Source organism: Pseudoliparis swirei, chromosome 4, assembly GCF_029220125.1.
Source record: "Pseudoliparis swirei isolate HS2019 ecotype Mariana Trench chromosome 4, NWPU_hadal_v1, whole genome shotgun sequence".
Taxonomy (NCBI): domain Eukaryota; kingdom Metazoa; phylum Chordata; class Actinopteri; order Perciformes; family Liparidae; genus Pseudoliparis; species Pseudoliparis swirei.
In genome coordinates, this window is record NC_079391.1 from 14795496 (window position 1) to 14809542 (window position 14047).

The following is a 14047-nucleotide window of genomic DNA, read 5'->3' on the forward strand; positions in this document are numbered from 1 at the left end:
CTTTTTGAGTTTTGCGAATAACACGCATACAAATAAATAAATAAATAAATACACGGCGATCAAACCTTCCGGCATTTTCAATGCGAAGGTAATAAATACACGGCGATCAAAACATAACCTTCCGGCATTTTCAATGCGAAGGTAATAACGGCAACAATAATTGTAACAGACGTAAAAGTAGTAAAGTGTGGCGTGGGGTGAAGAATATAAAGACCTGCTTTTGAATTAGCAAACAGAAACACGCTAAATGTGTATGAGTGGGGACATATGTGTGTGTCTTTAAATTAATCCAGTCCAATCTTTACTAACTTCTAATATCTCTGTTTTGTCTCCAACAACTCCTGAGAAGCACAGCTTGTCACGACTCAAAAAACAGGACACAAAAGCACGACTCCAATGTTCAGAGCAATCAAAAGGATTTATAAAAAAAACAAAAAATCACAGCTATGCTGGAAAAAGACTTGAACAAAGTACAAAACAAAATCACAACTATGCAGGAAGAGTAAACCAGGACAAAAGACTACACTATTAAGAACGATCAGGATGAGATAAGAGACAAGACTATCTGACACAAGACACAGGCTTAAATACATGAGGAAATGGGGAACAGGTGGACACAATCAGGGGTGGAGCAGACAATCACACTAACGAGGAAACACCGGGGCAGGAAATAAAGTTTCTGAAATGAGAGAGGACAGTTACTACAAAATAAAAGCGGACATGGAAAACAGGACTTAAACCTAAAACTTAACACAACCGACGAGACATGACAGTACCCCTCCCTCTAGGGACGTCTCCAGACGGCCCAGGGTTCTGTGAGCGTTGTGCATAGTAGTCTGTAATCAGGCCCTTGTCCACAATGAACCTAGCCGGGATCCAGGATCTCTCCTCAGGACCGTACCCCTCCCAGTCAACAAGGAACTGTTGTCCCCGACCCCGACTCCTGACATCCAACAGTCTTTTCACCGTGTAGACGGGACCCCCGTCCAACATCCGAGGAGGAGGCGGTGGTTTTGCCGCGGGAACTAGGGGACTCTCCTTGACGGGCTTGATCTTTGAAACGTGAAACGTGGGGTGGACCCGGAGGGACCTGGGGAGGCGGAGACGGACAGACACAGGATTAACCACTTTGGAGATGGTATAGGGGCCCTCAAATCTGGGAGCCAGCTTCTTGGAGGTCACACGAAGGGGTAAATTCTTGGTGGATAACCAGACGTTTTGCCCTGTCCTGTACTCCGGGGCCGGATCCCGCCGTCGATCGGCCATCCTCTTCATCCTGGCCGCGTTGCGAGTGAGGGCCTTCCGAGCTGCCGCCCAGACCCGGTGACATCGGCGGATCAGTGCATGAGCCGACGGTACCTCTACCTCCTTCTCCACCTCCGGAAACAGGGGGGCTGATAACCATAGGCACCCTGGAACGGAGTGAATCCTGTTGCCGAGGTAGGGAGGGAATTGTGGGCAAACTCTACCCACATCAGACGTCGACTCCAGGAGGCCGGGTTCTGGGACACCAAACAGCGTAGGCAGGTCTCCAACTCCTGGTTGAGTCTCTCCGTCTGCCCGTTGGATTGGGGATGGTACCCAGAAGAAAGGCTCACCGTGGCTCCAATGAGAGTGCAGAATTCCCTCCAGAAACGGGAAATGAACTGTGGGCCCCGATCAGACACTATATCCCTGGGAAATCCATGCACTCGAAAAACATGTTGCATCATAACTTCTGTCGTTTCTTTAGCTGAGGGTAATTTAGGTAAAGCTACGAAATGTACCATCTTGGAAAAGCGGTCAACCACCGTCAACACGGCAGTGTTCCCTTGGGACACCGGGAGTCCCGTAACAAAATCCAGGGAAATATCCGACCACGGTCTGCTAGGGATGGAAAGGGGATGCAGGAGTCCCTTCGGAGACGAGGATGAAGTCTTGTTCCTTGCACAGGTGGGACAGGCAGCAACATATTCTCCCACCTCCTTCTCCATGGCCGGCCACCAAAACCTCTGCTTGATCACAAACATAGTCCGCTTCACCCCAGGATGACAGGTAAGCAAGGAAGTGTGAGCCCAGTGAATGACCTGTGACCTCACCGTCTCCGGCACGAACAGCCGGTCCGGAGGGCAGCCACTAGGTGCTGGAACCTCACGATTAGCCTGCTTGACCACAGTTTCTATCTGCCAAGTCACCGCTCCAACCACACGGTTAAGTGGAAGGATGGGTTCCGGCTCCTTGGCATTAGATGTGTGAGGGAATATCCTAGACAGCGCATCAGGCTTGATATTTTTGGAGCCAGGTCGGTAAGATAACGTAAAGTTGAAACGATTAAAAAATAGAGTCCATCGAGCCTGCCGAGCATTCAGTCTTTTAGCCTTTCTGATGTATTCGAAGTTTTTATGATCAGTCCAGACTATAAAAGGGTGCTCGGCTCCCTCCAACCAATGTCTCCATTCCTCTAAGGCAGCTTTAACTGCCAACAGTTCTCGGTTTCCTACATCATAGTTCCGCTCAGCTGAGGAAAACTTGCGTGACAGGTAAGCACAGGGGTGAAGTTTGTTGTCGCTGACCGAGCGTTGGGATAAGACAGCCCCCAACCCCTCGTTGGAGGCGTCCACCTCCACCACAAACTGCCGATGAGGATCAGGAACGATGAGGATCGGGGCGAATGTGAACTTCCTCTTGAGGTTCTGAAAAGCGTCATCCGCCTGGGAATTCCACTCAAAATGTACATGATTAGAAGTCAGGCCATGCAAGGGGGCAGCAATAGAGCTGAAGTTCCTGATAAAACATCTATAAAAATTGGCAAAACCCAAGAACTGCTGAACCTGCTTCTTGCAGCTGGGTGTCGGCCAATTAGCCACCGCACTGACCTTAGAAGGGTCCATCTTGATGCTGTCCTCCTCAATGATGAAGCCCAGGAATGACACCTTGTTGACATGAAAGACACACTTCTCAGCCTTTACGTACAGCTGGTTGTCCAATAGCCGTTGTAGAACCTGTTCCACGTGCTTGATGTGGGTTTTCTCATCAGGAGAGAAGATCAAAATATCATCCAGATAAACAAACACGAACATATTCAGGAAATCCCTTAACACATCGTTTATGAGGGCCTGGAACACAGCTGGTGCGTTAGTGAGGCCAAACGGCATGACACGGTACTCGTAGTGTCCCGTGGGGGTATTAAACCCCGTTTTCCATTCATCCCCCTCCCGAATTCTGACCAGATGATAAGCATTACGTAAATCCAGTTTCGTGTAAATCTTAGCATCTTGAAACTGTTCAAATGCTTCTGTCATGAGTGGGAGGGGGTACCTGTTCTTAACCGTGATATTATTCAGTGGGCTATAGTCAATACATGGTCGGAGTGACCCATCTTTTTTCTTGACGAAGAAGAATCCGGCCCCTGCCGGAGACGAGGATGGTCGTATTAGCCCTGCTTTTAATGAAGAAGAGATATAGTCATTCATGGCCTCTCTTTCCGGCCCAGAGATGGAGTAGAGTCGCCCCTTGGGAATGGCCGCTCCCGGCAACAACTCTATGGTGCAATCATAGGGTCTGTGTGGAGGTAAAGAAGTGGCTCGAACCTTGTTAAAAACCTCTTTTAACCCATGATAACAGGCAGGTACTTTAGAGAGATCAGGGAACTGTTCTTGCTCCTCCTTGGAATCAGTGGTGTCACTGCCCATGGCAGGACCAGTCTTAGGAATCTTTGCAAAACATCTGCCTCCACACCTCTCCCCCCACCTCAATATATTACCAGACTCCCAGTCAATGTGAGGGTTATGGAGGGTGAGCCAAGGGTAGCCAAGGATGAGTGGATTCTGAGCCGAGTCAAACAAATAAAAAGTAATCCTCTCATGATGTCCTTCCGACATCAAGTTGACAGGTTCAGTAACATGGGTTATCTTGAATAAATGGTCTCCGTCAAGAGCTCTAGCAGTTAGAGGTTGCGTCAACGGTGTGCACTGAAGTCCCCACTTCATAGCTAACCCCCAGTCCATCAGACTCTCGTCAAAATCACAACTATGCAGGAAGAGTAAACCAGGACAAAAGACTACACTATTAAGAACGATCAGGACGAGACAAGAGACAAGACGATCTGACACAAGACACAGGTAGACACAGGCTTAAATACATGAGGAAATGGGGAACAGGTGGACACAATCAGGGGTGGAGCAGACAATCACACTAACGAGGAAACACCGGGGCAGGAAATAAAGTTTCTGAAATGAGAGTGGGCAGTTACTACAAAATAAAAGCGGACATGGAAAACAGGACTTAAACCTAAAACTTAACACAACCGACGAGACATGACACAGCTGATGCTCTCTTTAGTTGTTAGTTTCAGTTTGTGGTTTGTCAGGTAGCGTATGATTGTGCTATTTGGGCTTTTTACTGAAAACAGCTGGGAACGAGGACAATGAGAGCATTTAGAGTCAAAGTTGAAGGCCAAAATAAAAAGGTGCTAAAACACTGCGCTCAGGAAAACTGCAGATTTGGGCGATAATCCTCTGTAGATTGGAGTAACAACATTCCTGATGTTTTTCATCATTTCATCAGTTGTTAACTGAATGTATCGGTATTTACAGTTGTTCAATGCAAAAATAGTTAGAAAAGTCAAGATGCCCTCGATAAAGAGAGCTGTGATAGATATGTGATCCCAGAGAGGTAAAGACAGCGATTCTTTTTGGTTTGTATCGAGAACAAAGGAGTGTTAGAGGTGAGGCAGAGTTTGAGTAAGAACTAAAACTAAAACCAATGATATTTTCATTTAATTAAATGTCTGTCAATATCTCTCTCTGAATGAGGTAACACAGCGATGTTTGAGCCCATATTTCACCGGTGAAAGCTTTTGCATTTGTAGCATTATGTCCTCGGAGTCTTGAATGACATTCCAGGGGAAATAATAAGCGGGGCCACTGTTTGTCAGGGCAGTGAGATCCTAACACACACCTGCAAGTATCATTTATTGCCATAGGTGCTGCCAAAGAGAACAAAACATAGATCATATCATATGTATGATTATTTAAATTGAACAAAAAGTCTGAAGAAATAAGTGTTAAAAGTTAACATTTCTTAAAAAGGAGTAAAGAGTGTAGAATGGTAGGATGGTGAATGAGTGATTGACTTCAGATGTTGCCCATGTTCACAGTATTGAAGGAAAACATCTGAGCGTGTGGCTCGTTAATGTTATCTGTTTAGAAGTGTTATATTATTTTGTTGTTTTTGGGGAAACAATTTAGGTAGATAAGAATATGTTCTCTCAAGCTCTGGCTAGAGACTATACGGTCTTGACTCAAATAATTGTTGCCTTTGGAGTTTTCATGGAACTTGTTGAGAATAAGAAAAAAACATATATCCATATCAACACATATTGTACAGGGTCTCTTCATCTCTTCATCAATCAAACCGTGGAGCAAATTGTATTTTTTGAGTCTTCGTCAAAAGATGGTTCATGTGCTTCAGACTGGTTCTGTTCAGCAGTTCTGGAGAAACACATTTAAAATGGAGATATTCTCGTCTAAAGCATGTTGTGAAGCAGTTAAAAGGTCCATTACACATTAACCAACACATTATGTTCAAAAGCTGTCCAGATTGTAAAAATGGCTAAGCTACTGTGCTGCAATAAGACTGCAGGCGCTGTAATGAGAAACAGGCTCAGACCAGAGGAGGAGCAATGAGCAGCGTTAAACCTCAACGGTGTCATCAGACAGAAACCGACTGAAAGCTGGAGCGAGTATCTGAGAGGATCTGCAGGGAAACAAACTAAAAACTAAAAGACTGGCAATCGATAACGTGTAGAGAAACCTGTTGAAACAGCAGTTAATCAGGATTACTTAGAGGTTAAAGAAAGGTCAATAACTTGTAAATGGGCTAACAGAGAAGAACGTTTCGGGACAAAGAAGAGCGGTGCGTTTAACAGTCTGCTCAAGTCAGAAATGCTTTCTGAGGTTATCTCAGCTGCATTTGTGGCACTATGGATCAGCTCGTGTGCCTCCACCTCGGCTGAGGATCCGTACATGACCAGAGCTCTGCAGCTGATGTCTGAGACCCCGCTCATCGACGGGTACGTGGAGATGTCTTTTGTATAAAGTAAAGTGTGTTGGCCATTTTGGTTCTAATGATGTCCCGTTTGCTATTTGAGCAACAACAACAACAACAACAGGAGGAATCAATTATGCTCTGTAGTAAAAGCTCACTTCTGGGGGACTTTTCGCTGCAGTTTCTCTCCCTGCTGTTAAATCACTGTTGATGATGAACGTTTTGAATAAAGTATCGGAGGGTGTAACCTGTTAGCTTTCTGCTCTTACAGCCATAACGACCTGCCATGGCAGCTCCGTACGCAATTCAACAACGAGCTCAACAAAGTGGATCTTAACACTCTGGAAACGACACAAACCAACATCCCAAAAATCAAGAAGGGGAAGCTGGGAGCACAGGTATGTACAGCACATCATGTACTGGAAACTGGGGAAATATAGGAAACTATCCCCTCAAGGTCAAGGGATTCTTTATCTGCTTGGTCAAAAGTATTATCTTCAGAACGGCTTCGCAGATCGCATAAATTCTATTGATACTATTTCATTAATACATCTGTGGATATCACTGGTGAAAGGCATATCACTTAAACTACATTGTCTAATGAACAACATCCCCATTTTAACTCTTAATAAAACATTACAGGACGCTACTGATTACCATAAATAATTAGATCAAACTAAATTGGGAACACTCACACTATAGGACTTTCATAGGGGTCAGATTCCTGTATTGGTCACATTATACAGTCTATTAATGGGGTATTTTTAAGTTGTTGTGTTTTCCATATTACAGAAGGTAACGACCATAGGGGGTTGCATTAAAATACATTTTATCAAGAGGAACACTGAGTGTCTGGTATCCAAGCTACATCGAAGCAAAGTTATACGGGAAAACAGGAGCTCTTCCTTCCAAAAACGGACATCTGTTATGGGAATTTTATAACAGAGGACAGGATGATGACTGATTGATAGGTGTTATAATTCCCAGGATCTTTCCTTTGAGTATCCTCATTCTGGGACCTGATCACTTGACTGCTCATCAGGTGATTGGATCATTTGATTACCCATCGGCGATCTGATCATCTGATTATTCATCAAAGGACCTGAAGACCAATGTCTCCTTCTGGATCGTCCTTCTTGTTTCCCTTGAATACATGGTGTTTCATTCACTCTTCAGACTCTGCAAAACGGTGACTCTTCTTGCAAGAATAAATTATTTCATAGACAAGTTCTGGTTCTTTGATATTCGTTATTTCAGTTTAAGGAGCCACACCGACATGTTGTGAAGTGAGCTGGTAAACATCTGGCTGAGGCCCCTTTCTACAAAGTCTTCAACTCCCACCTCTGTAAGATGTTTTCTTGCATCCCGAGGGGAGCTGGAGATGTGAAATCCAGATGTGTTCAAAAGTCTTGGTGGCAACCGAACAACCCGTTGGTGGACACAAATGTTGAAGAAGACAATCAATGGCGGCCTTTTGGGCGTGGCTGGCCCAGGGATCTCCAGAAACAACAGCCGGGTACCGGTTGGCCAGCTCTCCGCCCTGACAGAGATGTTGGAGGACTTGTTCATGAGGGTCAAATGAAGCATAAGAAGGACATGTGATTTGGGGCACCATTAGATGTGATTCAGGCTTTGTACCAGGGGTCGGGAACCTATGGTTCGCGAGCCATATATGGCTTTTCCGGTGACGGCATATGGCTCCCAGACAATTTTGAGTTGAAAAAAAAAAAAAAATCCGCCCGCCACCCTGTAATGTTTTCTATAGCACCAGATTACAGCAGAAGTAATTTAAGGTCCTTTTCTTAAAGACGTCTTTGTTCTTTTATTAAACTAAACGTCTGTTATTGATCGTCTCTACAGCAGCATGTCATTCTGTCTCTACGTGTAGCGTTAACACTCGCTCGCCGTCTCACGCGCCGCAGAGCTCCGATGCCGGCGTGTGCCCGCGCATCGGGGCGGAGAAAAAGTCGCCTGCCCCCCCCCCCCCCCGTAGCATCATGCAGCACCAGAAGTCGCATTAAAAGCAAGACATATTTAATTTATTATACGTTAAAAATACTATATGGCTCTCAATGAAATATATTTAGAAATATTTGGCTTTTATGGCTCTCCCAGTCAAAAAGGTTCCTGACCCCTGTACCAGACTGTTGTGGTGACGAGGAAGATGAGCCCAAAAACGTTTGAATTACCAGCCCATCTACGTTCTAACCCTTACTAATGATCATCAGCTTTGGGTAGTGACCGAAATAATGAGATAATACTTTTTTTCATACAGCAATTTTCCAGCTGAGCTCTCATAAAAAGAGATAAGAATCTCACACACCAGATAGATAGATAGATAGATATGTACTTTATTAATCCCCAAGGGGAAATTTGTCGTAACAGTAGCAGCACCAATAAACTAAACACACAAGAATAAAAAATAAAATATAAAAAACAGGGATGAAAGATATAGATGTATACAAGTGAAAGATATAGATGTATACAAGAAGTTTACAAAGTAAAATATAAAATAAAATATATATGTATATATACAACATATATGCATGCACAATACACAATACAATACAGGTCATATAAACAAAGCTTACATAATCAATCATCAATCAAATAATAAAAAGGGATGTTAATACGGAACACACCAGCTCTATAAACCTTCCCTGGATACAAAGCAGTGCTGATAATTCATACTGAATGTGTTTTTTCTCTTTCAGTTCTGGTCGGCCTATGTTCCCTGTGAGAGTCAGTACAAAGATGCAGTCAGACAAACACTGGAGCAGATCGATGTGGTCCACAGGATGTGCCAACAATACCCTGAAACCTTCATGTTGGCCATAAGTAGCCAAGGTGGGACATGGTGTACCAGTCATTTCAGAGACATAAGCACCTCTACTCTGTTCATCCCTTTGTCTTAATCCAACATCTCATCTCTCTGCACTGCACAGACATCATGGAGGCCTTCCGCATGAACAAGACAGCCAGTCTGATCGGGGTGGAGGGGGGTCACTCTCTGGACAGCAGTCTGGGCACCCTGCGCACCATGTACCAGCTAGGGGTCCGCTACCTCACACTCACACACTCCTGCAACACACCGTGGTAAGAGCCAGCAGCACACAGCAGGTTTACAGTTGACACCAGCCGTGTCCCTGTGTGTCTGAGGGGCGGCTGATTCAATCTATTTTATATTGGGCTGCAACTAATGAATCATTCATTTCTTGATTGATTGACTTGTTAATATTCGGAAAATAACGAGAAAGGCCCCAAACTGTCAAATAAATGTAGTCAAGTCAAACATACAAGCTAATACAAGTATCTCAAATAAGCATCCAAAGCTAATTGGCTGCCTGAGAGCTAACCAGTGTTAGGAAGCAGCCTGGGAGTCAGCCCCTCTTAATGTCCGTCTAGATGCCTTACAGGTATCTAAAACCAACTGGATGCCTGTGAGTTAACCTGTATACCAACGACTAGGCAGCCTGGCAGTCAACACTACCTATGATGCCTCAGAGTTATCCAAAAACTGGTGGCTGCCTCAGAGGTATCCTTATTCCAAAGCAGCCTGGAAGTCAACCAGTCTCAACGTCAAGTGCCTCACAGGCATCATTTGAAAGATAACCACTAACCATTAACAATCACTCAAATACAGTGATTAATCTGCAGTAATTAATCTTACTTTGTTACCTAATGTTTTAACCAGATTTAGCTCGCTAGCAGGTAGAAATGACATTACCACAGCTAAGATTAGCATCATCTATCTGCTAGCTAGCAGGTTGAAATAACATTACCACAACATTAGCGGGCCCAAAAATAGCTACGCACCTTTGAAATTGTTGAACCAAGTGGGTTAAATGCGCTCCAAATGCGCTCCAAGTGGGTTTGGCTCCAAATGCGCGGGTTTGAATATGCAATGCGCTCCAAAAAGTGGATTTGAATATGCGCTCCGCTCCAAGTGGGGGTAGCGCATTGATTGGATCAGAGTTTTGGGGGGCGGGACCACCTTCCGGCGCCTTCCAGGCAGCCGGTGAGGGCTCAAAACACCATCGAGCCTCAAATAAAGAGTTATCTGGGCAGTCTAGAGAAGTTGGGGAAGAGGACTAACCACTGCCCTATACACATAAACATGTCAATGTCACACTTAACAACAACATAAACAAATACACAAGTGAAGAGCTGCCTTACATATAAAATATATGATGTATATACATTAGTCGTTATTCAGTTGATTCAAGTGATAAACCGTTGCTCCTTCTTGTCATGTATGTGTGGGGGATTACCACCAGACGTCATGTTCACTTTAGATTGTGCTGTGGGGAGTTTGGGGGATTCCTGCAGGCCTGCTGAGAGCTCCAGGCCACGGTGTCAGATTCCCTGATCACCTCAGGGGGCTAAATGTATTGTAACCACAGAAGAAAACCCTCATGAATTATACACAAGGGAAACTAATTATCCTAACACCTTTTTAAACTGTATCTGTGTGTTTGTTCACCCAACTTTTGTTTACTTATTTGGTCTGCATAAGAATATGTACTTGATGTATATTCAAAATATACTGGTAATATTGTCACATTGCAAAGTGATGTGGTATTTGAACCAACACATTTATGTGTGAGTATTCGTATTTAAGTATGTCGACCTGCTTCTTCTCGTCAGGGCGGATAACTGGCTGGTTGACACGGGATCAGAGCCGTCTCAACATAATGGCTTGTCTCCATTTGGCAAGGTCAGTGAACACGCAGGGATCAGCAAATGATGCTATAAAAGAGTAATAGGTTACACATTAGTGTCTTCCAGCTTGAGTTTATGACTAGCATGACCAAACCATACTGCAACTAGAACGGGCACTCGGTAGAGCGCATACCTTCGCATATCACAAGATTGGGCATTGAATTATGAACATGTTGGCATTAGTTGCATGCCAATTGGATAAAAATTGACCGTGCTATGGTAAAAAGAAGATTTTGACCTTTTCATGACCTTGACCTTTGACCCGATTGATCCCAAAATTTAATCAAATGGCCCCCGGATAATAACCAATCATCCCACCGAATTTCATACGATTCGGTTTAATACTTTTTGTGTAATGCGAGTAACACGCATACAAATAAATAAATAAATAAATACACGGCGATCAAAACATAACCTTCCGCATTTTCAATGCGTAGGTAAATATGTGTGCAAATAAAATGTCAGCATACACGATTGAAATGTTCTCGCACAACTGTGGTTTAGCAACCAAAGAAACTCCATAAAATATAACTAATCTACTCATATCTTTATGAACATATATTTGACAAAGTATGTTCTATTTTATACCGTGTTACATAAACAGTCCTACAGCGTTGAACTAAATCAGATTTAATATGGCTTTTAGATGCTGTTCAACAAACAGTGTGTACACATTATTTCTCTTACTGTCATTTTATGAAGGGGTAAACTAGGGACATTAGAAACTAAAGAAATGAGGATTTTAGCAAGTTTCATATTTCTGGTATACCGTACATTTATTTTAATTTAAAATAATCCTTCCTCCTGCTTACAACAGCAACTGATAGTGGAGATGAACCGCCTGGGGATGCTGATCGACCTGGCTCATGTGACTGAAGCAGTGATGAACCAGGTGCTGAACATGTCTGAAGCTCCGGTCATCTTCAGCCACTCCTCCGCCTACAGCATCTGTCCACACAAGAGGAACGTCCCCGATGACGTTCTCATCAGAGTGGTGAGTGGTACGAGCGAGGAGTCCTAACTAGACACTTTTTTGTAAGGGGTCACAAGCCAAAACGGTTGGGAACAGTTTGTTTCATTTACATCAATATTCTATTATAAGCGGATCATACATTTATAAAAAAACTTTAATATAAAAGTATATTTTAAGTATAGAAAGTATGAAGTAGCAGCAAATACATAACATAAAGCATGTGCCTAAATGTTGATCATCTACTTTCCACCACCTTGTGTCCAGCTACCTGTTACATCCATTTTATGGTTAAAGGCAATAAACCAGGAAACAATAAGAGGGTTATTGTGCAGCACTCTAATAAAACAAAAACAGATAAAAGCAGTCATGTAACATCCAGTCTGCCTCTCCAGAAAGACAAAGGAGGAATTGTCATGGTGAATTTCTACAATGACTACGTGACCTGCAGCAAGACCGCGAAAATCTCAGATGTTGCTGGTAAGCGACTGTTATGATCATGACAGCTGCTCTAAACCTGGTTGAATATTAACATTTATTATACTTCCTATAAGGAAAACCCTCGTTTCCATCCCATTTACCTCCGTGTTTACTGCTTTCATCATAGATCACTTTGACCATATAAAGAAGGTGGGCGGGCCGGGCGCCGTTGGGTTCGGTGGAGATTACGACGGGGTCAAGAGGCGAGTTCAAAACATTCTAACTTTAACATAAACATCGGATTCTGGTCGCAACACTGGTGAAGAGATGAGAGATCAGATGAATACGTAAAAGACAACAGACACTGCCGTGTGAAACTGTAATTCTCTGCATGTCCTCTTCTCAGACTACCGGAGGGTCTGGAGGACGTGTCCAAGGTGCCCAACGTGGTGGCTGAACTGCTGAGGAGAGGATGGAGTGACGAGGAGGTCAAAGCTGCTCTGGGAAACAACCTGCTCAGAGTCCTCAGCCAGGCTGAGAGGGTGAGACACACACACACACACACACACACACACACACACACGTTATCTGGGCTTGGCACCAACACATTTATAAATAGACAGTTACAAACGTTTAACGCTTTTGGCCAAATATTTTGTGCATGGTGTACTGACCCACCCTGGAGGACACTTTTACTCTTCAAGATCTAAGTATGATATTTATGAATTTTCTTCCATATCAAAAGTAATCCAGTAAACAGTTGTCTGTTCATCAATGGAAACGGGAACCACTAGAGCCGCTAGTGGTGGAATGTAACTAAGAACATTTCCTCAAGTACTGTCCTGGAGTATTTTAATGTTTTACTACTTTCTACTCCATTTCAGAAATAATTATTAGACATTACTGCACTAAATTCACTTTTTTTAAACATATACAACCTATGATGGTTGTATATAATATTAGGGGCTACTGTGGAATAAACTACACCATATACAATTGTTAAAATTAGCTCCACCAACTACAACAGTAAAATGCCATGTACACTTTAATGCATCAATAATGATAATACTCCACTGTGATTGGCTATTTCAATGCATTAGGAGTACTGGTCATTTTCTATTTGTGCAAAGCTTTATTTCCCCTTAACTGAACATGTATGATACGATTTACACGCCTAACTTATCCTGTAAATAACAAGACATAGCACAAATCTCACTTATCAATCCATTGTATTCATCTTGTACTTTCAGTACCTGGCGGCCACAAAAATGAAAAGCAGATCCGTAAAAAGCAGTCATATGAGTATATGCATTTGTAGGTGAATTCTAGTAAAATATTTGGATTTCCGTTCAGAAACCTGCAACTTAGAAACCGATGGGAATCAAAAGTAAATAGAATTGGCTCTTTTGATCACGAAGGTAAGAGGTGCTGTGGTCGCAGGTGGACCCCGTGAGTCACCGAACACACACACCTGTCATCGTGCCTCTCCGTCTGCTGCCTGACGTCTTATCTTTGTGTGCGTCAGGTCCGTGACGGTCTCAAAGCCAAGAGACCAGATGATGTTCCCATTCCATTTGATGAGGTGAAGAACCCGTGTAGGACAAGCTACGGTTACAGCAATGCTGGAGCCGTCCACTCACTCGGCACACTGGCCCTCGCGCTCACTTTGGCCCTCCAGGCTCTCATCACAGGAACAGTTTCATAAGCTGCTTATCAATACAACTGATGGTATGTATGTCAAGAACAGCAATAAAGTCTGATTAAAACATTGGGATGTTTCCACATATGCTCTCTGCGCTGACACTCACCAAATAGTTTCACTTTACTGTTTAAATGTTTGTTTTGATTTGTTGTTGAAGGTTTTCTGCTTTACTGAAGCTGACTAACAGTTTAACAGTTATGAGGAAA

At 43.4% G+C, this 14047-nt stretch overlaps 1 protein-coding gene across 1 annotated transcript; it reads left to right on the forward strand.

Moving 5' to 3' along the window:
• Positions 1-5725: 5725 nt before the first annotated feature.
• Positions 5726-13908, forward strand: dpep1 (dipeptidase 1). Its single transcript, XM_056413557.1, has 10 exons — positions 5726-6052; positions 6299-6425; positions 8742-8874; positions 8973-9123; positions 10675-10744; positions 11567-11743; positions 12115-12199; positions 12327-12402; positions 12546-12681; positions 13665-13908. Exons 1-10 carry the CDS (start codon positions 5925-5927, stop codon positions 13842-13844), a joined length of 1263 nt encoding a protein of 420 aa, XP_056269532.1. The 5' UTR covers positions 5726-5924; the 3' UTR covers positions 13845-13908.
• The last annotated feature ends 139 nt before the right edge of the window (positions 13909-14047 follow it).